This window comes from Ascochyta rabiei, chromosome 6, assembly GCF_004011695.2.
Source record: "Ascochyta rabiei chromosome 6, complete sequence".
In the NCBI taxonomy this organism is placed as follows: domain Eukaryota; kingdom Fungi; phylum Ascomycota; class Dothideomycetes; order Pleosporales; family Didymellaceae; genus Ascochyta; species Ascochyta rabiei.
In genome coordinates this window covers 1,842,786-1,864,354 of record NC_082410.1, presented here as the reverse complement: position 1 = coordinate 1,864,354, position 21,569 = coordinate 1,842,786, and the positions used below count along the sequence as shown (strand labels likewise).

At 58.1% G+C, this 21,569-nt stretch overlaps 10 protein-coding genes across 10 annotated transcripts, besides 12 other annotated features; 5 read left to right on the top strand and 5 right to left on the bottom strand.

Annotated features, from left to right (window-relative positions):
• Positions 1-23: 23 nt before the first annotated feature.
• Positions 24-54: a tandem repeat.
• A 93-nt stretch (positions 55-147) lies between these two features.
• Positions 148-197: a tandem repeat.
• A 17-nt stretch (positions 198-214) lies between these two features.
• Positions 215-248: a tandem repeat.
• Positions 249-355: 107 nt separating this feature from the next.
• Positions 356-396: a tandem repeat.
• Positions 397-434: 38 nt separating this feature from the next.
• Positions 435-468: a tandem repeat.
• Positions 469-581: 113 nt separating this feature from the next.
• Positions 582-624: a tandem repeat.
• A 315-nt stretch (positions 625-939) lies between these two features.
• Positions 940-3,252, top strand: EKO05_0004544 (Delta(24(24(1)))-sterol reductase; the record flags this gene model as incomplete). The annotated part of the gene is made up of 3 exons (XM_038938820.2): positions 940-1,173; positions 1,221-1,396; positions 1,509-3,252. The coding sequence occupies 3 exons, from the start codon at positions 940-942 to the stop codon at positions 3,250-3,252; spliced, it is 2,154 nt and encodes a 717-aa protein (XP_038800331.2).
• Positions 1,407-1,472: a tandem repeat.
• Positions 2,292-2,318: a tandem repeat.
• Positions 3,253-3,454: 202 nt separating the features above from the next.
• Positions 3,455-4,633, top strand: EKO05_0004543 (Ketohexokinase; the record flags this gene model as incomplete). Its single annotated transcript, XM_059636412.1, has 3 exons — positions 3,455-3,504; positions 3,563-4,154; positions 4,205-4,633. 3 exons carry the CDS (start codon positions 3,455-3,457, stop codon positions 4,631-4,633), a joined length of 1,071 nt encoding a protein of 356 aa, XP_059492395.1.
• A 466-nt stretch (positions 4,634-5,099) lies between these two features.
• EKO05_0004542 (Xylulokinase) lies at positions 5,100-7,007 on the bottom strand (the record flags this gene model as incomplete). The annotated part of the gene is made up of 3 exons (XM_038939025.1): positions 5,100-6,383; positions 6,430-6,899; positions 6,959-7,007. The coding sequence occupies 3 exons, from the start codon at positions 7,005-7,007 to the stop codon at positions 5,100-5,102; spliced, it is 1,803 nt and encodes a 600-aa protein (XP_038800330.1).
• Positions 7,008-7,456: 449 nt separating this feature from the next.
• On the bottom strand, positions 7,457-9,107 carry EKO05_0004541 (mitochondrial metal transporter; the record flags this gene model as incomplete). The annotated part of the gene is made up of 3 exons (XM_038939108.1): positions 7,457-8,127; positions 8,179-8,541; positions 8,597-9,107. 3 exons carry the CDS (start codon positions 9,105-9,107, stop codon positions 7,457-7,459), a joined length of 1,545 nt encoding a protein of 514 aa, XP_038800329.1.
• Positions 7,495-7,558: a tandem repeat.
• Positions 8,724-8,759: a tandem repeat.
• A 384-nt stretch (positions 9,108-9,491) lies between the features above and the next one.
• EKO05_0004540 (Acylglycerol lipase) lies at positions 9,492-10,519 on the bottom strand (the record flags this gene model as incomplete). The annotated part of the gene is made up of 3 exons (XM_038939066.1): positions 9,492-9,604; positions 9,656-10,275; positions 10,326-10,519. 3 exons carry the CDS (start codon positions 10,517-10,519, stop codon positions 9,492-9,494), a joined length of 927 nt encoding a protein of 308 aa, XP_038800328.1.
• A 168-nt stretch (positions 10,520-10,687) lies between these two features.
• Positions 10,688-12,090, top strand: EKO05_0004539 (uncharacterized protein; the record flags this gene model as incomplete). The annotated part of the gene is made up of 3 exons (XM_038938832.2): positions 10,688-11,194; positions 11,252-11,562; positions 11,613-12,090. 3 exons carry the CDS (start codon positions 10,688-10,690, stop codon positions 12,088-12,090), a joined length of 1,296 nt encoding a protein of 431 aa, XP_038800327.2.
• Positions 10,846-10,962: a tandem repeat.
• A 1,889-nt stretch (positions 12,091-13,979) lies between the features above and the next one.
• EKO05_0004538 (uncharacterized protein) lies at positions 13,980-15,244 on the top strand (the record flags this gene model as incomplete). Its single annotated transcript, XM_038938959.1, has 3 exons — positions 13,980-14,221; positions 14,341-14,640; positions 14,695-15,244. 3 exons carry the CDS (start codon positions 13,980-13,982, stop codon positions 15,242-15,244), a joined length of 1,092 nt encoding a protein of 363 aa, XP_038800325.1.
• Positions 15,245-15,279: 35 nt separating this feature from the next.
• Positions 15,280-15,306: a tandem repeat.
• A 209-nt stretch (positions 15,307-15,515) lies between these two features.
• EKO05_0004537 (uncharacterized protein) lies at positions 15,516-17,449 on the bottom strand (the record flags this gene model as incomplete). Its single annotated transcript, XM_038938745.2, has 4 exons — positions 15,516-16,474; positions 16,523-17,170; positions 17,218-17,333; positions 17,382-17,449. The coding sequence occupies 4 exons, from the start codon at positions 17,447-17,449 to the stop codon at positions 15,516-15,518; spliced, it is 1,791 nt and encodes a 596-aa protein (XP_038800324.2).
• A 333-nt stretch (positions 17,450-17,782) lies between these two features.
• Positions 17,783-18,235, bottom strand: EKO05_0004536 (40S ribosomal protein mrp2, mitochondrial; the record flags this gene model as incomplete). Its single annotated transcript, XM_059636411.1, has 3 exons — positions 17,783-17,845; positions 17,895-18,066; positions 18,129-18,235. The coding sequence occupies 3 exons, from the start codon at positions 18,233-18,235 to the stop codon at positions 17,783-17,785; spliced, it is 342 nt and encodes a 113-aa protein (XP_059492394.1).
• A 294-nt stretch (positions 18,236-18,529) lies between these two features.
• Positions 18,530-20,571, top strand: EKO05_0004535 (uncharacterized protein; the record flags this gene model as incomplete). The annotated part of the gene is made up of 4 exons (XM_038938967.1): positions 18,530-18,677; positions 18,722-19,094; positions 19,146-19,545; positions 19,597-20,571. 4 exons carry the CDS (start codon positions 18,530-18,532, stop codon positions 20,569-20,571), a joined length of 1,896 nt encoding a protein of 631 aa, XP_038800322.1.
• Between the last annotated feature and the right edge of the window lie 998 nt (positions 20,572-21,569).

Below are 21,569 nucleotides of genomic sequence, written 5' to 3'. Positions count from 1 at the left end.
CCTGCGAGGCAACGGGCGGACGCGCGAGGGCGAGGGCGAGGGCGAGGGCGAGGGGAGCGGCGGCACGAGACGCCGGGTCGGTGGGCGGCGCGAGGGCGAGGCCAGCAGGTGGTGGGCGTGGTGCCGTGCAGGAATCACGGCCGGGTCGCAGAGGCAGAAGCAGAGGCAGAGGCAGAGGCAGAGGCAGAGGCAGAGGCGGGTCGCGCGACGAGATGCGGCGAGCGGAGACGGGCAGCGGGACGGCGGGCCAGACACGCTGTCATTGTATCAGCACGACATGAGCGCAGTCGAGACGGCCCGGGGATGGGAGACGCGGAGAGGCGTGGTGGGCGGCGTCGGGGCGTGGTCGTCGAGGTGCTGCTGCTGCTGCTGCTGCTGCTGCTGCTGCTGCTGCTGGGCCGGCGTCGTCGTGGGGGAGGGCTGCGAGCCGTGGACGTGCCCGTGCCCGTGCCCGTGCCCGTGTCCGTGTCCGAGAGAAAGCCAAGTCTGTGCGGAGTCCGGACCAGCCAAGCTGAAGCGGGAGCTCTTCAACCACGGTCTGTCCAATATTCAATTCTGCGGCAGTCGACGCGCCACCAAGGCTGCTGGTCCTGCTGGTCCTGCTGGCCAAGCTGGTCCTGCTGGCCAAGCTGCTCAAGCTGCTTCATCAATCCCCGAACCGCGGCATCGCGATGGGTGCAGCGCAGCTGTCCGAGTCCACGTGATGACCCTCGTCATGGTCTACCCACGGTTGCGTTGCCACCCACGCTGACTCTCCGTCCATCCCTCTGGGGGACCCAGCCCTTCACCACCCAAACCAAACAGCGCCTGTCCACGTCCCCTGGTTAGCCCCCTCTCCTTTGCCGTCCGCCTCTCTTTCGCCCATTCTTCGTAGGCGAGCCGAGCAGGGCGTGCTGCGCTGGAACCCCGTCTTCGTGATCCACCCGCGCGGGCAGCATCATGTCCTCGAACCCACCCCCGGCCGCCTCGTCCTCCAAGCTCTCTGCGCCCACCGCTCCCCAGCCGCCCGCCCAGAACCAGTCGGCCTCGGCCACCGTCCACTTCTTCGGCCACCAGCGGGGTACTCTCCCCTTCAAGAACGCCCCCACGCCGAGGAACCAGCAGCCCGGCAAGAAGCAGAACAAGGGCTCCAACAAGTTTCGCCAGGCCCATGAGGATTCCCTAGCCGACTCGGTCGGTGCCCCCGCCTCCTGCAGAGCTGCCTTGTGCTGACAGCCCAGCTCGCCATGCCTCCCTCCAGCAACCGAAAAGGGCAGACGTCCATAACCCACCTGATGAACTTCAACCTCCCGCCCCGCCCCCCAAACCTCCACCACGCCCACGCCCACGGCAGGAGCTATCGACGCGTCCCTGCCTGGGGCGTCGGCTCCGGCTACCATGCCACAGACAAGGCGAGGTACGCGGCGAACGCACCCAACGCACCCAACGCACCCAACGCGCCCAACGCGCCCAACGCGCCCAACGCGCCCAACACGACGCGAGCAGAGTGCAGCACTGACAGCGCCCAGATATGTCCACGCCAACTACCGCTTCATCGTCGATCCGCGTGGTGACTATCGCGCTCAGCGCGTCGACGCCGACATCCACCTGGACTGGAACAACGTCCTGCAGATCCTGGCCTCGTCCGTCTCCCAGCACGCGTCGTGTCCCATCTGTCTAGGAACGCCGGTAGCTCCGAGAATGGCCAGATGCGGACACATCTTCTGTCTGCCCTGTCTGATACGCTACATGCACGCCGAGGACGAGGCCAAGGAACCCCTCAAGAGGGCTCGTTCGAAAAAGTGCCCGCTCTGCTTCGACACCATCTACCCATCCGAGACAAAACCTGTGCGCTGGTACGTCGGACAAGAGGGGGAGCCGCCGAGAGAGGGCGGCGATGTGGTCCTCCGCCTGGTGATGCGCTCCGCGGGAAGCACGCTGGCCATGCCCCGCGATGGCGCCGAGGTCCTGCGCAAAGACCAAGACATTCCCTGGTACTTTGCTGCCGAGGTCATGGATTATGCCCGCGTACTTCGAGGGGGAGAGGACTACATGATGGAACAGTTCGACAAGGAGATTGTCGAGCTGCGCCAGCAAGCACAAGAGGACGAGGTCATGTTTGGTGATGACAACGTGCAGTGGGCGAAAAAGGCCATCCGGAACATCCAGGAGACAAAAGAAAAAGTCCACGGCATTGGAAATCCGCCCGAATCCGCCCTCAAGCCGGCAGAGCCAAAGCCGAAAAGAGCGCCCATCGTCTTCCGCGAAGAGGCTCCCGACTTCTTTCCCTCCGGCCAGGACGTCGATGGAGAGCCGGCGCCGGCGCCGGCGCCGGCGCCCAGTGACAACAGCCAGCAGCGGAACATGTCCATGTCTTCACAGACCTCGCGCTCGAGCGTGCCAGCAACACTTGCCGAGATTCGTCATCGACAACACCACGACCAAAGCCGCACACCGTCCGAATACTTCTTCTACCAAGCGCTCATGCACTACTACCTGTCTCCGCTTGACATACGCATCCTCAAGGCTGCTTTCGAGAACTTTGCGGCCTTCCCGGCTACCATCCTACCGCGCGTCGAGCGTGTCTCGACCGGCCATGTCGTCGATGACGACTTGAGGAAACGCACAAAGTACCTTGCCCACCTGCCATACGGCTGCGAGGTCAGTTTCCTCGAATGCGACTGGACCGACACCGTTGCGCCCGAGGTCTTGGAACGCTTCATGCCCGACATCGAGAGGAGGAGGAAGAAGCATCAGGACAAAGAGGGCCGCGAAGAAAAGGCAAGGATTCGGGCTGAGAAGGCCGAGTATGCTGAGTTCAGCTCAGCTCGGAGGAAGCGGCCCAGCATTTCAGAGTGTTTCTCTGCAAACGACTTCCTGCCACTGGCGTCCAGCAGCAACCCGGATGGTCAGCCCACCACAGACGGCGAGGACACATCGACATCACCACCGTGGCCTGCTCGTCGGGGCGAAGGCTTCGCATCGCTGGCATCCCCATCTACCAGCCCATCTGCTCCTCGCACTGTGTGGGGCACTACGGCTGTGTCAGGTACTTCGCCCGTGCTCGCGCCCTTGGAGCACGACGGTGACGACGGATGGCTGCAAGGCTGGGAGAAGGACTTGTTGCAGGAGGAAGAGATGATCGCCCAGGCGCAAGCCATGTCGCTTGGAGACGAAGGCGAGTCGTCGACGTCGAAGAAGCCCGCAGCGGGAAAGGGCAAGAAAAAGAAGAAAATCACTCTCATGAGCACAAACGTGCGGAGAGGAGCGTAACAGCTCGTCGTCATTTAGCGATACTTCACCGAGTAGCACGGCGCGAAAGGTCAAATGTAAACATGCAACAAGTCGCGCTTTCCACACCTCGACCTCGTGACGATGACATCATAGCAGTGAGTTCCACCAAAGCGATTCCAAGGTGAAGAACTTTCTTACCCTGATCACCTCCAAGCTTGTCCGAAACCGTGCAAACTCGGTCATGCCGCACATAATCTGCGTCGGTGCGGTCTACATGGACACCATCCTGTCGTATGCATCTCACCACACTCGAGGCCTTTCGAGGCCGGGTGATGCTGACTGCCTCCAGCGTCCCCCATTTCCCGGAGGAAGACAGCAAGCTCCGGGCCACGAGCATGGTTCGACGCCGCGGCGGCAACACAGCCAACACGCTCGAAGTCATCTCCCAACTCCTCCCCGACCACAATTTCGACAAGGAGAGCTTGACATATGCCACGGAACTGCTCCTCCTTACGGTTTTGCCTGACCCGAACTCCCCGGATACGCAGACAGTCATCACTTCCCTCCCAGATGTGTCAACAAGACTCTTCCAGTACCGAGCCGGTGAGCACGTCGCAGCAAGCAGCTACATCATCCAGTCCGCTTCCAACTTGACCCGAACGGTTGTCAGCGCGAATCCACTTGAAGAGATGACCGTGGCCGAGTTCAAGGCTGCGATCGAGCCACTGATTCCGGCCGGGCAGTATGAGGTAGAGGTGTGGATACACTTCGAAGGCCGGATGCCGGACGTCTTGCTACCGTGCGTGCAGTGGCTGAGGGACAGGTATGGGTATCACGGTAAGGTGCGCGTTAGCGTCGAGTGCGAGAAGCCTGATAGGACAGGCATCAAGGACGTTGCTGCGCTGGCCGACATCGTCTTCTACTCGAGACTGTGGGCAGAAGTGGGTGACGCCAAGTACTTTAAGATTTTAAGATCTAACCACTTGACCAGGCACATACCGACACAGACAGCAGCATCTGCGCACCGCCCGCGGATGGAGAATCCTTCCTCCGCTCTCAGATCCCCTTCACTCACGCAGATTCCCTGATGCTCTGCACCTGGGGCTCCTCAGGCGCCACAGCCCTCCGAAAGACCAACAACAAACTCCAGAAGCTCGAGTCTGTCGACGGCTGGAAGCCCTCACCGAGTCACCACACGGCACAGCCCGTCGATAGCGTCGGCGCGGGGGATACGTTTATCGCCGGGATGCTGTACGCGATGGTCGAGCAGAAGCGCTGGGGCATTGCAGAGAGGTTGGCGTTTGCGAACGAGCTTGCGGGGAGGAAGGTGCACCGGCACGGATTTGAGGGGTTGGGCGAGGAGTTGAAAGCGACGGATAGGTGGGGAGGGGATTTGGCGAGTCCCCCGCAGAACGGGTAGGGTTGGGTCAACGTACAACGACCGAGAGTCGTCTCGGAAGTACTTATTCTCCAAGCCATGAACCAGAAAACCTATCCTACGACTCATCCTGCCTAGTACCCCTCCCACTCCCTCTACTAAAACTACCACTAAAACTACTACTAGAACTACTACTAGAACTACTACTAGAACTACTACTAGAACTACCACCAGAACTACTTCTAGAACTACCACTAAAACTAGGAAGTAAAAACCTAATAACAGTATAAGACTAAAAAGCGCTATATGTTCCTACAGTAAAGACTTTTGTATTTTATTTTGTTTATTCTGTTTTAAAAAAAAAACGTATAAGTAGGCTGCTAAGTTCGAACTGTGTGGGTAGGTACTTGGGTACTCAGTGCTCTTCAGTAATGCCGTGGATGTATTGAATTGTAGGATTGGGGTGTATTATTTTCCGAGGCATGAAATCACATCACAGCCGGTCTGGTTAGTTATTCTCGCTGACAAGGCCGCGAACGACGGCGGTGGGCTCTGTCTCGCTCTGGACGCACCCTTGGCCCTTGTCCCGAACGGCGAGCTCCTCGAGCGCGCGGAAACCGGGCATCGCCAGCCCGTACCGCTCAAACACGCCGGCGCGATAGCCGTGTGCGACCTTGCGCACGAAACCAACCTCGTCCCACCGCGCCTCCAGCCAGTCCTCGAACTTCTCTTGCTGGTCCTGCCGCCGCTGCACGCCCCACGCGGCCTTGTACGCGCTGCCGAGCGCACACGCGTTGCCTCCGATCTCTAGCTTGTAGACACCCTCGCTGCCGCCGAGGACCTGGCCGGCTAGCTCGGCGATGGCCGGGTTCGCGGCGCCGCCGCCTACGAGGTAGATTCTGCGCGGTTGCGGGGGGAGGGTGCCTTGGGCTTCCACGAGGGATTGAGAGCGCAGGCGGAGAGAGAGGAATTGGCTTTCCAGGATGGCGCGGGCGTCGGCGCCTGGAAGGGGCCAGGCTGTGGTGGAGGTGGTGTCGGCGGACGAGAGATCGCCGGTGCTGGGGGTGTATGTGTATCGCCATGTTCCCTCCTTGACGGCGGGCACGATCTCCGGGCGCGGGAAGAAGAGTCCCAACCGGATTGGGTCGCGCGCTGGGTCTGACTGCCCGAGGACCGGCGTCGAGGTGGCGGCGTCGTTGAACTTGTCCCAGCTGCGCGAGGCGTCGCCGTTGATGGCGTCGCGGATGCGCTCGCGCGCTAGCCCGCCGTTCTTGTAGCACAGCATGAACATGTACAGACCTGGCGTGGTCGGGTGGTTGAGGAAGTGGTACGCCGGGTGCGGGTTGTAGCGGGCCGTGGACATGAGGAAGGTGGTGCTTGTGCCGAGCGAGACGATGGCGTCCGAGGAGCGCAGCGGCAGTGCGAGGATCGTCGATGGGTTGTCGCCCGTGAAGGCGATGATTTGGGTCGACGAGGGGAAGCCGTAGCGGGTGCGGAAGTAGGGGGAGATTGTGCCGAACGAGGCTCCGCCGTCTTCGGGCACGCTGCCGAGCTTCCTGCGCAGCTCTTCGACGCCTGAAGTGCCGCCTGCGAGCGCGAGGAGGTCTTCGTGCCAGCGGCCGTTCTTGATGTCCCAGAGGTTGGCTCCCGTCACGTCGGAGATGTCCATGGGTGCGATCTTGCCCAGCAGGACCGAGGCGAGGAAGGACGACACCAGGGTGATGCGCGAGGTGGCCTTGTAGGCGTCCGGGTACTTGTCGTGGAAGCGGAGAATCTGAGGGCCGCTGAAGCGCTGTGTGGAGTCAGTGTGCATCCGTCGCGGGGAGGTTAGCACGTACGTGGTGAGCCTTGCTTCCGGTGGCCGCAGCGAGGCTCTCGGGATCCTGCAGCGCCGCGTCGAACGCCTCGACCTGCTTCTGCGTGCTCGCGTCCTGCCAGTTGGGGCTGAAGGGGTGACTGAAGGCTCCCTTCCTCTCGCCCTTGGCACCGCCCTCGAGCTGCTCCAGCAGCGTCTTCCCCGGGTCCAGATTGGCAAGCAAGCGCTCGGCGTCCTCGCTCCAGAAGACGGTTCCATGCTGCATGCCCGCGCCCGAGACGCCCTGCACGTTGGAGAAGTCTGCGCCCTGCTCCTTCAGCCGCTGCAGCACGAGGTCGATGGCCTCGAGGAACAGCGCCACAGGGGCAAACACCTCGCCCTCGGCCGGGTTGGTGAGCACGCCCTTCTCGATGCCATACTTTGCGCCAAAGTCGGCGTCGAAATCTACCTTTGCTTCTTGGACGAGTTTGAGATCAGAGCCGACGACAATGCCTACAGCCCGCGGTCAGCTCAGGGTGGTGGGGTAGATAGATGGCTGGCGTGGGGCTCACCCTTGAGCTGCTGAGTGCTGAGGTCGAAACCGAGGAACTGATCCGCCATGGCGCTGGTGTTGTGAGTGCGTAGAGGGAATGGAGGGGAAAGAGGCAGCGAATGCGCCGGACATGGGGGGGGTGCTATCAGATGCAGGCCATTCGGTCCCACCGGTCGACAAGAGGCCTACATCACGCGTTTTGCCGCCCGTGTCTGCGGCGAACATGCACTGCTATTGGACCGCGGATAAATTCTGGAGCTACATGGTGACCTTGCACGTCGACGTCGGTGTTTGACTCCAGCGTCTCGGTGCCGTCGCCGACCTCGCGTGGCATCACCTGTCGTTCGCCGCGGGGAATAGCTCAAACAAGCACTAGCGTCCAAGACACGACGGGCGGAAAATACAGCTATCATAGGCGCGCATGCAGCCATCGGTGTATATGCGTGTCCCCAGTACGCCCACTCCCCAGCGCCGCCTGTTGTTCGTGCCTCGTCTATATAAAAGCAAGGATGCAACATCACTTTTTCCTCCTCCGCGCTGCGTCGGTGCTCTGGCCGTGGTCGTGGTCGTGGTCGTGGTCGTGGTCGTGGTCGTGGTCGTGGTCGTGGTCGTGGTCGTGCTCATGCTCCGACTCGGGGGTCGGCGTGCCTGTGACGTCGCCGGTGATGAACTCGTCGAGAAAGTCGGGCTCGCCTGTGCTGTTCGTGACGAAGCGCACGCGGACCTTCTTGACCCCCCGCACCTTGGCGCCCACCTGCTCGCGAAGCATGTCCTCGACAGCGCGTGTCTGGTCGACGGTCCACGAGCCGGGCACGCCCACCTCGACGTCCATCAAGTAGTTCTGGCCAGCTTTCACGCCCTGGACAGCGCGAAGCTCGACCTTGTCCGTCGCCGTGTTGACGGCTTGCAGTGCTTGGGTGGCTGCTTTGGTGACGTCCTCTCTCATCTCGTCCTCGACGCCGACGTCGGCCAGCTCGAGAAGCGCAGACCTTGTGTTGCCCCACCCGGCCTGGACCACCATGAGGGAGATGACCAAGCCGCCGACGGGGTCGAGCCATGAGGCGTTGCTGAGAACGTTGGAGCCGGCGATCAGGAGGAGCGCAACAAAGGCCGTGAGCGAGTCGACGCGGTGGTGGTAGGCGTTTGAGGCGAGGACAGTGGATTTCCGCTCGTTGGCGACCTTGAGGGCTGGACGTGTGGTTTAGCACAAGGGACGGGTCTCTTCGCGGAAGCACTTACTCGCGCGGTACAGCCACTCTTTGATCAGGATGGAGCCTGCAGCCAGCCATGCGGCGTTGATGTTGGGGCCCAGATCGTCGACGCCGTGGTGGTGGTGGCTGTGTGCCAGCAGGCCCAGATGGGCCACCGTGTCGGCAAAGTCGGGGAAGAACTGGTGCATGATGGTGATCAGGGCGGACCAGCCCATCATGAAGCCCCCGGCCAGCAGGATCCCGCTGACGCCCAGCGAACCCAGGCTCTCCACCTTGCCGTAGCCGGTGGGGAATCGCTGCGAGGGGGGCTTCAGGGACCAGCCGACGGTGGCCAGCGTCATGACGTCGCTGACGAGATCGGTCAGGCTGTGGATGGCATCGGCGGTGAGCGCTGTACGGTGTCAGAGTGCGGTGCAGGCCCGTCTACAGCTGCGGTGCGTGCGTACCCTGGCTGTTGAAGACGTAGCCACCTACGCCCTTGCTCACGGCCATGCCCAGATTGACGTACAGGCCGATGCGGGTGATGCGGACGCCGGCATCGTTCTTGTTCTTGGACAGCAGGAAGGTGTTGTCGTGGTGGTGGTGGTGGTGGTGGTGGTGGTGGTGGTGCGAGTGGCCAGCGTGTCCACGGCTCTGTGTCTGGGCCGGCATGGCAGCGGCAATGTGTCGTGTGCGGTGGGCGAGGGAGCTCCAGTCGAGGGACAGACGTGTTAGCTGTGGGTAGGCTGTGGCGCTTCGAGGCTGCGAGGGGGCGTCCTTGGTATGGGTCGAGGTGCGAAGGACACGCAGCTGTGGGCGGACGAGAGCCGGGTAGGGCGACGAGCTATTCGGACCATGCAGGCCGTGCGGTTGCGCTGAGGCGGCCGCCTGCGACAGGAGCAGGGCGGCGCGCGGTGGTGGGTGTGGGCATGCGCGTCTGCAGACAGCAACGCCCTCTGGTCGCACGCGCAGCAGCATCGGTGGCACACAATGACAGCCTCCGCGCGGTCCTGGGTGGCAGCTCTATGCATGTGCGTCCCTCCCGCGGTACCGTCAGTGCGAGGTAGATTCGCTGCGGGTGCGGCCGCTATGCAGTCAAGCCTCGTCGCCGTCATCAAGTGGGGCCCCGTCCCCATCCTCTGCCAGGTACGGAGTACAGGCACAGCACAGGCACAGGCACAGCACAGGTACAGCGCGGGCACAGGTACAGCACAGGTACAGGTACAGCACACGCACAGGCACAGCACACGTCGTCATCCATCCCATCTCTGCCTGCATGCATACCCTGGGCCTTGCATTGCGTCGACTACGACGCCTGGTAGCGCTTGTGCAGCCAACTAAACACTTTCGCTCATGCTCCATCTACAACCTGGGCTTCGCGCCCTCCACTTGCACCGCTTCTACAGAGCGAGCGAGTATCCAGCTGGCGACATCGTCCATAAACACCTCCGCCTCAGCCCTGGGCTCGTCGTGTACTGCCAGAGCGTTAGCGCCGACACGGCAGCTCGCCACACGCTTCCACTTACATCGATGGTAGTAGCCCTTGTACGCCCTGAACTCCTTGTCCTTGACCTGCAGCGCATCGGCCAGACGCTGGGAAGCCGAGAAAGCCGTGATTCCATCCTGGTCGCCGTGCCCTATCCAGATCCTCGTCACTCCGCCTTCCCCAGCATCGTCCGGAATCATGACTTTGCCGGCAGCTAAATCGGCGGTGCGGTCAAGCATACCCGCAAGCCCTTCGAGCGTTCCCGTGTCGTGACACAGCTCGTCTGCTTCCAAGCGCTTGCAGGCCTCAGCGTCGCGAGAGATGAGCTGGACGTCGAGCTTGTTCACGAGCTGTCTGTGCGGGAGTAGTTTCCCCGCAAGCCTCCCGAGGAAGACGGTCAAGGACGACGGCTTCGACTTTGCGTCAAAGTCGACGAAAGGCGACTCGAGCAAGTACCCACGGATGTGCTGGCGGATCTCACGCGGGCCTTGAGCAGCGTAGCACAGGACCTCCCCCCCGCCCATGCTGTGGCCCATCAAGAAAACGGGCACGGGACTGGGTAGGACTGACTTGATGAACGAGGTCATGTCCGCAAGCACTCTGGCCGTTGGGCCTGTGTGGCCTCGTTCGGAGGCTTGGGTCACCGACTTGCCCCATCCTCTACGTGGAGTTAGCTAGCATCTGCGTAGCCACGTGCTCAACGTGTCTACCTCTGGTCGAAGCCGTAGACTTCAATGCCCTGGGCTGCGAGCCTCGGAAAGAAGTTGCCGTAGGTGTTGATGTGGTCGGAGAAGCCATGGATGAAGACCAGCCGAGCGGTGGCCGCTTGGTTTTCCCGTGTCCAGGTCTTGGTGTAGAGCTTTCGCCCGTCGTCGACTGTGTGCCAGCCTTCTACGATAGCCATGGTGAGGACAAGCAGGAGAGACTGGGTGCGTGGTGGAGTGAAATCAGCGGTAGCCGGTAGCCGTCAGCCCTCGGCGTATACTTTGTCATGGCGTCCCTAGCACACACGGCTGCGCTACGGCTTGTCCTCTTGCGTCATAGTATACTGCATGTCTGTTCAGCCTCGCTCATGATCAACAGGGCCAGCAAGCCCCTCCCCTGGTGGACGAACCCCACCCGCACCCACTCACGCAGCATTTTCTTCAGCCCAGCTCCAGCTCGGATGCAGCGGTGCATGCGCGCTTGTCTCACCCTCACCCTCCGCCAGCTCCGTCACCACCGCCCGCTCCAGCACCGCCCGCACCTGCACCTTCACCTGCACCTGCACCAGCACCAGCACCAGCACCAGCAATATCACCTGCACCAGCACCAGCACCAGCACCAGCACCAGCACCTGCACCAGCAATACCACCCGCACCGCACACCCCGCCCTGTCCCTCTGCACAGCACACGGCGCCACAGCGGCAGCATGCCCACGACGCGCTCTGCCAAGGCCAAGAGCATCAGTCACCAAGAACGCACTGCCAGCGAGCCGCGCAGCCATGAACTCCACCGCGCCACGGTCCGTCAGGTGACCGAGGTCAACGACCGCATCAAGACGTTCAGGTTCGACATTGTCGACAAGAACGGCTTCAACGTACTGTCGGCTCCTTTCCCATCTCCGCTTTCGACCTGCGCTGATGGCTGAGGCAAGTTCCTCCCAGGCCAATGGCTCGACGTCTTCGTGCCGGACACCGACAAGGCCGGCGGCTTCACCATCACATCCTCGCCCAAAGACGCCCTGCCCCAGGGCGACCCCGATCACGCGCCCTTCTTCGAGCTCGCCGTACAAAACAGCCCGGACAACCCGCCTGCAGCATGGCTGTGGCAGCCCGTCGAGCAGCTGGTGGGAAAACAGATTGACGTGCGCGTCGGCGGCAACTTTGTCTTTCCGCCCCCGGGCCTGGACATGAACAAGCCCAAGATCAAGCGCGCCATCTTCATTGCCGGCGGCGTGGGCATCAAGTAGGCCACCCGACGCTGGCCCTCGACCCCAATCACTGACACGCCCACAGCCCCATGATGTCCATGATGTACTACATCAACCAAAACTACCCCAATCTCGAGGTGCGCCTCCTCTACTCCACAAAGGTGCCCTCCAAGGAAACCAGCCAGGAGGAGGTCCTGTTCCTCCCACAGATCATCGACCTGTTCCGGATACCGCGCTCAGAATCCACAAAGGACCGCATCGAGCTGTTCTTCACAGGCACCTGGGACGGCTCCGAGGTAAACCAGAGCAACGACCAGCCCATACAGCCGCTCATGTCCTTGACTCTGCCAAACCTCGATTCCGCGACAGAAGTCCCCGTGATCGCATGGACGCACCGCATCAACGACATTGCGCTGTCGAGTGCGGTTGGGAATAAGGAAGAGGCCAAAAGCACCGTCTTCTACGTGTGCGGGCCTCCTACCATGACCGACGAAATCGTTCAGTATCTCAAGGAGCAGGACAACGTCGTGCCAGAGCGTGTCCTGTGTGAGAAGTGGTGGTAGAAACCAGCGCGCTCGTATATCCAGTCTCTCTCGTTCCTCGCACCCAGCGCTTTGTCTTTTCGGTACACATTGCCTTACTCCATAGCATATTTGGCAACCTCTGGCACCTAAGCATCACAGTAGATAGTCAGTCGAGTGTCACTTCACTCTCGCAATACGCAACTCTTCCATCGCCTCTGCTATCGCGGTCCGGTGCTCACCATCAACTCGATATTACGCGCCGTAAAGGCCGCAAATTCGACCAGGTCGTAACAGTTGCGGGAGCCAACCTGGGCTTGCCCCATCGAGCCGTTAGCCCACATGCTTCGCCCACACGCCAGCAAGGATACGCCCGCCTTGGCTTCCGCCTGGTACAATCCAATCCCTTTCTCTAGTGCCCAAATTGCGACCTTCAACAGCCAACGCTTTCTTTCTTCGGCTTCTGCAGTCTGACTTGGATCTAGCGAGTGACCATCAAGCACACCAGAGAGGTACGTGCAAACCTCTGTCTGAAGCTCCTACAATTCTGCACGCCAAGATTCGACGACTACTGTGACCCTATGTTTGACGTAATCACAGACACTTTTAGGAGACAATATAGTCCATCCTGTCTTTAAACACTCCTTAGGCTTAATTACAGCCATTCTGCTATTTTTAAGAAGTTTGCTTGCTACCCTTAATCTAATATAACTACAAAGGTTAAACACGCTGCTTGTTATATATATCTGTAAGGCCTCTAGGTTTACACTTAATCTCTACTCTTTCTTCTAGTAAATAAGACTTACTAATTTAATAAACCTCTTTATAGTATGTATTAACTGTTTGTATAAGAGGGCTCGTAGTATGTATTCTGTCCTATCTCTTAACTTCGAGCTCTACCGACACTCTGTTCATGATGTCGGTGGTGTCAGCACATAGCATCTCGTCAAGTATGTTATCCCAGTCACTGTTGCGCATTTCTCCACAGAGTTCAGCATCGTCTGTGTAAAGGCACGCGTTGCAGTGCGGCCGTCCGCCACCGCAGTTGAAGGCAGCGCATCTACAGGGTGGACGGGGTTCGTGATTCGCAGGCTCGTGGTCGGGTACTACAAACCGCTTCGTGGTCGTCCCGTCACGCCTGTTCTTGGCTTCGACATTCCAGCAACGTCGTTTCGACCCGTCCGGCAGGTTGAAATCGTACAGCTCGGTCTTTTCGTCGTGCAAATACCAGTCGCGCTGTTCCTTATCGTACTTGGGGACGTCGCAGCTGTGCAACGACGGCATCGAACGGGAAGGGGATCTGCATGCACGAATGTGATCGGACGGTGACTGCCAAGCTACTGCACGAGGAAGCTCGGTTTTCGTTTTTGTATACGGTACACTGCCACGAACACCAAGGACGCATGTAGCGGCCGGCCACTGCTCGCAAAACAAGAGCACTCCTAAGCGCTGTTCTGCTGCTCTCGTTTTTAGTGTCAAGCTGCAGTGTGCTATGGAAATTCTACTCTTCTTTGTCATCTTCACTAATGGGAAGCTATGCTCAACGTTTGAAGGGGTTGTCCAATCAGCTTGGGTGACAAGGTTGCGCGAGACCTGAACTACCTGGGCGCTTAGATTGATTGCTGTGATTGGTTAGGGACAGCGGCTGCTGATGGACTTTCGCCCCTCAGTTGCTGGAATCACGCAGCCTTCGCCTTTGGGTGCTGCAGGGTGGCCGGCTGACCGTGCGAACGGCTGTTAAGAGCGAGGGGCGCCCCGGCCGCCTTGACGGTGCGACCTTGACTTCGACGTGCGCCCATGCAGGACGGTTGTCGTTGCGATTCCTCACGACCATCTCCATCTATGAGGCCTATCTGAGCGACGTCGACGTTCCCGCATCCATCCATCCATCGCCTTGACTCGCCATTGATTCCAGTTCATTGCTAAACACCATGGCCTGTTTCTTCATCCCGCGACAATGGCGACTTGTGCGCTATGTCTGGTTTCTTATCATCTTCGAGTTCCCCTTCACCGTCGCCAATCTTGCACTCTTCGGCATCGCTTCGCCAAACCTGTATCGAACCATTCTATGGAATGAGGGTGGGAAACTGGGGTTCAACTCGGATTCATCGACAGTCGTTTATGCGTATGCGAATTACCGGCCTGTGACGATCCCAGTAGTATGGAGTGGATTGTAAGTCTGTCCATGCACCGTTCAGGAAGAGAAGATAGGCGAGAATGGAAGAGTGATTCCAGGACATCGACGCTCAACAACGTGATCAAGAAGAGAGCACAACACTGACTTCTCCCCAGCAACACGCAATACCACCTCGTAATCGGCGTAGTGTGCATGTTCTTCTACCTCATCAAAGTCACAATGTGGCTCCTCCACGTCTTCCTCCCCATCTTCTCCATCCTCCTCCACATCCCCCTCCTCGCCATCTGGGCCTACGGAATTCACATCCAGACCTCGCCCGACACCATCGATCCTGCCCGCAGAAACAACGGCGCACCATGGTACATCACCAAAAACTGCAACATTGTCGACGACAAGCAGATCCAGAAGTATTGCATGCAAGCCAAGAGCTCGTTCGCCGTTAGTTGCATCATGCTGTACGTCTCCGACATGCCCTCATTCCACCGACCGGCCCACTAACAGCTCCCGAGCACAATCTACACCCTCTTCCTCCTCATCTCCCTCTACAGCCTGTACCCCACCGCAGACCAGCGCCTCGCGCACAGCGCGCGCCGCGCAGAGAAGAAAGCCGAAAAGGAAATCTGGGCTTCCACGCCCGACGGCTCAAACGAAATGACCGCAGAGGAGCAGTGGCAGCACATGTGGGAGCTGCAGCAGCTGCCTCGCACCCCGGGCCCCGCAGAGGCCATGGATCTGAAGACCCCAATGACCCCGCGCACCCGCGCCTTTGGCCATCTCGAAGCTGCGGCGCCCCGCACCGCCGCAGATACCCATGCGAGCGCGTACGCGCGCCAGCAGCACCAGTTCAGTCCGCATCCCAGCTGGGTCGCGCACGCGCATGGACAGCCGACGTACACGCCGGGACTGGGCCAGGGGGCTGGGCATAGTTGGTATGGAGGGAATGCAGCGGGAGAGCACGGGTTCGTTCAGGTCCAGCAGGTTAGTCCTGTGGCGGAGCAGGAGGAGTCGCAGTTTGCGCTGGAAGGCAAGGGGAAGCGGGCCCTGGGGTTTGCGCACTGAAGAGCGTGTAATGGATGGATTCTTGTTTTAGGTCCCTTCTTCTTTTTTTTCTTCTTCTTCTTTTGATACCACGTGTGATATAAATCCACTCATTCTCATTACGAACTACAATTTCCACCCATCAACTTCTTTCCACGGGATGCGTTTCCGTGCAAGTGCGTCCAGCTAGCAGTCACCAACGTCAAGCTGTCGTGACCCCCCAACATGAATCAAATCCGTTGGATGGCGTCTGTCCTCCAGCCTGACTCAAAGTCGCCAACCACCTCCCTCCTTACCCAAGCTTCTCCACCTCCCTATCCGCCATCTCCCCCAACCCAGCGGCTCTCAGTAACTCGCTATCGACCATCGTCCCCGCAAACGGCACCCGCGGCCCATCGATCTTGGGCCTCCAGTCCCGGCGCAGATCCTCCACCTCACCAGGCCTCAGACTTCCGCTGCTGAGCGCTGCCACCTCCAGTTCCTCGATCGCTGTCTCCTGGTTTGCTATCTTCCGCGCCAGTCTCTCGCGTCCGTTGGCCAGCTGCTTGTCGTCCGCAGGAGACGCGCCGAGTGCGGTGCGCAGGTCTAAGAGTGTGGTGCGTGCCTCGTCCAGCGCTTCCTGCTCGGGTGTCGCCAGCGGAATGGCGGATTGCATGTCTGACGCCTCGGGCACGGCGGACAGTGCGAAGGGCGCGTCGGCTGTTGGGCGCGGTGGGTCGGTAAAGGTCAGGAAGGGGGGGTTGCGGTAGTGCGCTGGGTCATGGGCGACTTGATCGAAAAAGGAGAGGATGGCGTGTTGCACGGTGGGGTTGGTCATGATGCACTCTCCGGCTGGCTCGTCTGCGCCTGCGAATGTTGGGCATAGAACGGATCCGCCCGTCCATTCCGCGCTTGCTTTGGTGTCCGGCTCGGTTGGGGCAGTCTTGTTGTTGTCATCGTCTGTAGGGGAGACGATATTTAGTGCCAGGCGGTGCATTGTCTTCGTGACCTCAGACAGCGACCCAGACCTGAGAATCTCCTCGTTCCAGTGGATAGACTTGGCGCCTTTTGAAGCAGTCTGAGATGAAGCGTCGCTGGAGTAGTCATCGGGCAAGTCTACGCATTGTCCGGGATCAGAGCTCAGGTCCGTATACTTCCATTGTCGCGTGCGCTGGTGGAGGAAGGCTTTGAGACTTGGATGGGTGATCTCGGAGTTGTCTACCAGAGAGTGAACGATTGCCATAGCAGTGACTCGGGAACCGTACTTGTCAACTAGACATATCAGCATCGTTTAGATGACTACGGGGGTGGTCCACTCACAGTCTTTCTTGAATACATCCAAAACCTTATCAGCGCCCCCCTCGATCGCGATGATGTACACTTCAGCGTCTGGCGCAATACGGTCCGGGTTGCACAGGAGCAGGTCAAAGACGGATCTGATGTGCTCGGTAGGGGTACGATGACCTTCAATGTAGTTCTCCTGGTCGTGTATCTTGATCGGATCGTGCGCGATCGACTTTCGAGGCATAGCACACCAGCTTCTCATCGTCATGCTTCGGTTGTATCGGTGCGAGTACAGGAGCTGACCCGTATTCATCACGATCAGACCAGGAATGTCGCTGTCATCTTGGACTCCGGCACCATCGTGGAAGATGTCCGTCGTGTTGCAAGATCCCTCATCGTTCTTAGCAACAGCGGAGCGCCTGATTATCTCTTTCGCAAAGTTAATCACAGAGCCGCCGTTCAAGCCAAGCTCTCGCTGCAACTGACGATATGCAAGAATACCCAGATCTTGGGACGCATCGTTGACGACGACAATGACTCGTTTCCGTGTCTTGAGAACGTCAGGCGGGGGGGCAAGAATGGGGACGTGAGGCCCGTTAGGCTTTGTAGTGACGAGGTGAGGGAAGTAGAGTTGCTTGATGCCGAGTTTAGAGAGCCGCTCAGTAACTTCTGCGCGTGAGCAGGCTTGTAGATTGTCAGTATGTACTCGTGCCAGTGAACGGTACACATACCATGCAACGCTTCGTTGCGTACCTCGTTATGACGGTCATCGTTCAAAGAGTGAAACACGAAAGGCTTCTCGGGCGCGTCGATCATGCGTATATGACCGAGCTTGTTAATGAAGAAGCTGTAGCTGGTCAACCACTTATGCAGAGCACGTAGACCACACTCTTACCCAAGCTCTTTCAGATCCGCGGGATACGACGGGTCAGGTGATAAAGTATCTTCCTTGCGCCGAAACATCGTAGGGGATCGTGGTGGAGATTGCCGTATTCTCAGGTTGGGCTGAGTGTTCCGGCGAGAGGACACTCGAAGATGAGCTGCAGTTGGTGTTGGAGAGCCGGAGTGCAGTGAGAGTGCCTGGGTTGTTGGCGTTTGCTGGGTCGCCGTTTGCTGCTTCTACAAGCGGTAAGAGAGCAAACGGGGACGAGCATCTCATCTTGACGTCAAGTGGAGCACGATAACTTGAAACATAGTCGTAGTCTTCAACTTCTCGAATAGAACGCCGCCCAATGCAATTGTGTCTCCCTGCAGTAGTATACACATATTTAACAGCCTGTCCATGCTCGTGCCCGTCTACCAGCTTGCCTTCTTTACACCTGGGAGGTTTCCAGCCAGCGCGTTGATACGAAACTGGTACTGTCGAGCTGTCAGTGATGCTCTCTACTTCTTCCACCATAATACGCACACGTCCAAGCCTGAAGTCGCTGAAGACACCCCTTCCCTTCCCACCCATGATACATCGGTTCTTGATCTGTGTGAACCGTGTGTAGCAGTGCATCTGCGAGAGCTGGAGCTGAGCCTGTGCGCGCACTCGCTGTGGCAATGTGGTGTTGCGGATAATATATCGAAGAGCTTGTCTGTTCGCGAATGCATCAGTCATGGTGCGCATCGAGGGGCGCATGAGCGCATGAGCGCGTACCGTTCAGGCTCGTTCTCAGCAAACACCTTTCGCTTTGTGTGGTCGCGAATGTTACGGATCTTGGCAAAACAGCCAATGTCGAGCTTTGCGGCGCGGAACTGAGACATGATGGCGGTAGCAAGACGGTGATGAGCGGCGCCTGGCTATCCGGGGTCGATGGTCGATGTCGAAGTTCAAACCAGATTGCCAAGATTCGCGACTGATGTCAACCAATCAGCTGCTTCGCTCCTCCGCTCTCACCACTACGATACTTCTTCAGGTGATTTGGTCGGCGCTCTGTTTGTATGCTCCGTTGATTCATCCAGATCTTGCTGGATCACTCTTCATCCCGTAGCGTTTGTTCTTGCTGTTCGCTCGGTGCTCGACAATTCTCAGCCACACCACCACTAATATTAGCAACCATGTTTTCGGCGGAAGATGCAAAGGAAGTTTTCCAATTACATTCCTCCGAGGGTGATGTCAGCAACCCTTTGATACTGTCATCGTCCGGCGACGGATTCGTGACACGCAAACACGTCCATCAAGCGTTTGAAAACCTGGCCACAAAAGGTAGGCCCACATGATTCAAAATACGACAGTGGCTAATTGAAAAGTATACGCTACACAAAGAGTGTACTTGTCGTCTCTGGCCCGCGACTTGGACGTGGATGTGGACACTGTGCGTACACTCGTGGATGGATATGATGGTACACTCGTTCTGCGCAGCGGAAAGGGTCTTGAAATCATCACTAAAGCACAGCGAGATGCAATCAATCAAGAGCTGCAACATGGCATTGCTACAAGCGTTGTTTCGAAGACTGAGTTTGCAAGCAAACACGATCTGTCACACAAAAGTCTGGAGAACCTAATCAATCTCTCAGAAATGCGTACAGTCGAAGTCGACGGCTACCTTTTCAGTACCTCGTACTACACAACTGCACTAGATGCTGTCGCCGAGCTGCTTAGAGATCATCTCCAAAGTCTACAGTAAGTGCAGATAACTGCTTTATCAAAAGAGATTCTGATACTTGAATCAAGAGCCATCGATCTTAGTTCTACAAACGTCCCCGGCTCACCTCCGGCATGGTTTATCCACCGAATTGTCAAAAATCTCCTGGAAGACCCAGAGTTCATCAGGAAGTTTTATGTCGAAAAGAAGTTGGACGGCGTCCAGTGTACCCCAGTACAGCTAGTCAAGCGGAAGCATGATACTGTGATCGATAACCTGCGATTAGGGCAGATCGCCTACCTGGATTTGCACAGCTTCCAACGCGAAAGTCAAGCACTATATTCATCCCTTGAGGAAGCACAAAGACAGCTCGAAAGCACACAAGACGTCGACGTTCAGGGTACCTTTGCACTGTCACAAGCCTGGATCTCGAAGTTCAGTGAGGATTGCTTGCAAGGCTTGGCCCGTGATAATGGAGTTGAGATTGGCGTGAGTACACCCTAGTCGAAAGCCAAGCATGTACTGACACACGTACTTTAGCATCTCCTTAGAGCCCGTTTCCCCAATGTTCTACACACTATCGTTCTAGACAAAGTCGAGCAGGCAATCCGCGCTCTTTCGCCAGAGATACACCGTGTTGGCGACTGCATACTGAACGAGTCTGGCTACTCTTATGACCGTAGCGCTCTACTCGACCTTGCCAAAGCCGATGCCGCTTCCCAATGGCAGCAACTCAAGGAGAGCCCCAGGATAGACGTCAAGTACTCGCTGTCCAACATCACCAGCCAAATCCCAACCAACAGACCGACCTTGCAAAATCTGATTAAAGAGAGAACGATAGAACGTGCGGTTGAAGACGCTTTCTCTGCTGAGTTGTTGGAGCTCGAAAAGCAGAATGAAGACGAGTTCGCAGAGTTCTGGACTGATCGTGTAGCCACACGCACTGCCATCTATACAGAAGGTCTGAGCGCGGTAGAGGACCAGAAGTTGCAAGACCAGTTATCAGAGTTGCTCGCTCAATATGTGCAGAAGGATCTCGTGCCCGACGCGGTATCAAAGTCCAGCTCACAAGGATTTGTGTTGAGTCGAAAAACCCGCAAGAACGTCCTGAAGCTAGAGTCTGCTCTGAGTGCCGGCAGCATGGACGTATCTGCGCTTACCACTTCTCTTGACAGGTTCAACAAGAAGCAGTCAATCAACGCACCAACAACCTCAGCGCTGGAGATGTCCAAAGAGACCATGCTCAGTGATATGGCACGGAGGATGCAGAAGCAAAAAAAGTCCGATGGCCCACTTCTCTTCTTGACGCTGGTCGTCTTTCTCTTCGCCAAACACAACGCTGGTATTCTCTACGCAACTGGCAAATTTGCACCCAAGCTGTTGAAACAGCTCAAAAGTACTCTAGACGCAGGCCAGTACGAGCTCCTAGAAGCATGGAAGGAATCTGCAAAGGCAGGCACCCTGAGTGCAGAGGACAGAGACGCCATGAAGAAGATGGTCGAAGCCCGACTTTAAGTTCGGCAGTAGACAGCTCTCAAAGACATGGATCCTCACAATAAAGCTGATGTTTTGACTGAACCCCTCGAGATGGTCGCTGTGCAGAGCCGACGTGTGTTTGGAGCAGATGGTGTCGAGATATGGACGTAAATCCGTCCAATTGACTTTGACAAAGCGAGCAGAGTGCGCTCGGCAAGATAAGGCTCAACGTTCTGCGCAGAATGAACATCACACCCCGCACGACATCCGCCACTTCACCATCACCTCCACCAACACAACCGCACCCCAAGATGTGAAGATCTGAAATTCAGGGCGGGTTTCGCCAATCAAGCGAGCGATGTCGGAATTTGTAGAAAGCGTGCCGACGTCGTACGATGGAAGCCTTTGCTAGGCTGGCTGTTGGGCAGCCGTCCAAGTGCCGTCTGCAAGTGTCCAGATGAAAAGAGGAGAGTGGGTAATGTCAGTTTAAACAACACCAAACAAGACTCCACACTAATCACGATCGCAGGCAGCCTCCCGATGCACGCTGCGAGACACCGCTGTGAGGCGCGGTTAGTCGCCTTCCAAGCCCGACGACCCGAGTGCGATCGGCCGACTTGAACAGAGCAACTCCGGACGCCATGGACATGGAGAGTGTATGTGAGGATTGTACGGCGCAGAACATGTCGCAGGAGTGTTCACACAAGCTCAGTATCTCCGCAAGCTCTGTCATCAAGCATTGCAATCGCCGGTCAACTTCGGTGAGGCTCAAAGCATGACGTTGATGACAAAATCCATAACGCCGGACGATCCACGTCGAGCCATCTCCAGCGCATCATCCGTGGATGAGCGCCATCAGGATGATGCACAGGCACCAACTGCTCGAAACTCATCACTGCCGCTACGCCATTGGCCAGACCGCCTTACCTAAGGGTCGAAGGAAGATTTTTGTTCTCCCACGGACTAGCGCGAATTGCGTGATCGCACGTCTTCACCCCAGCTATCGCACCTTTGCGGAGAAGGATTTCAAAGCGCAT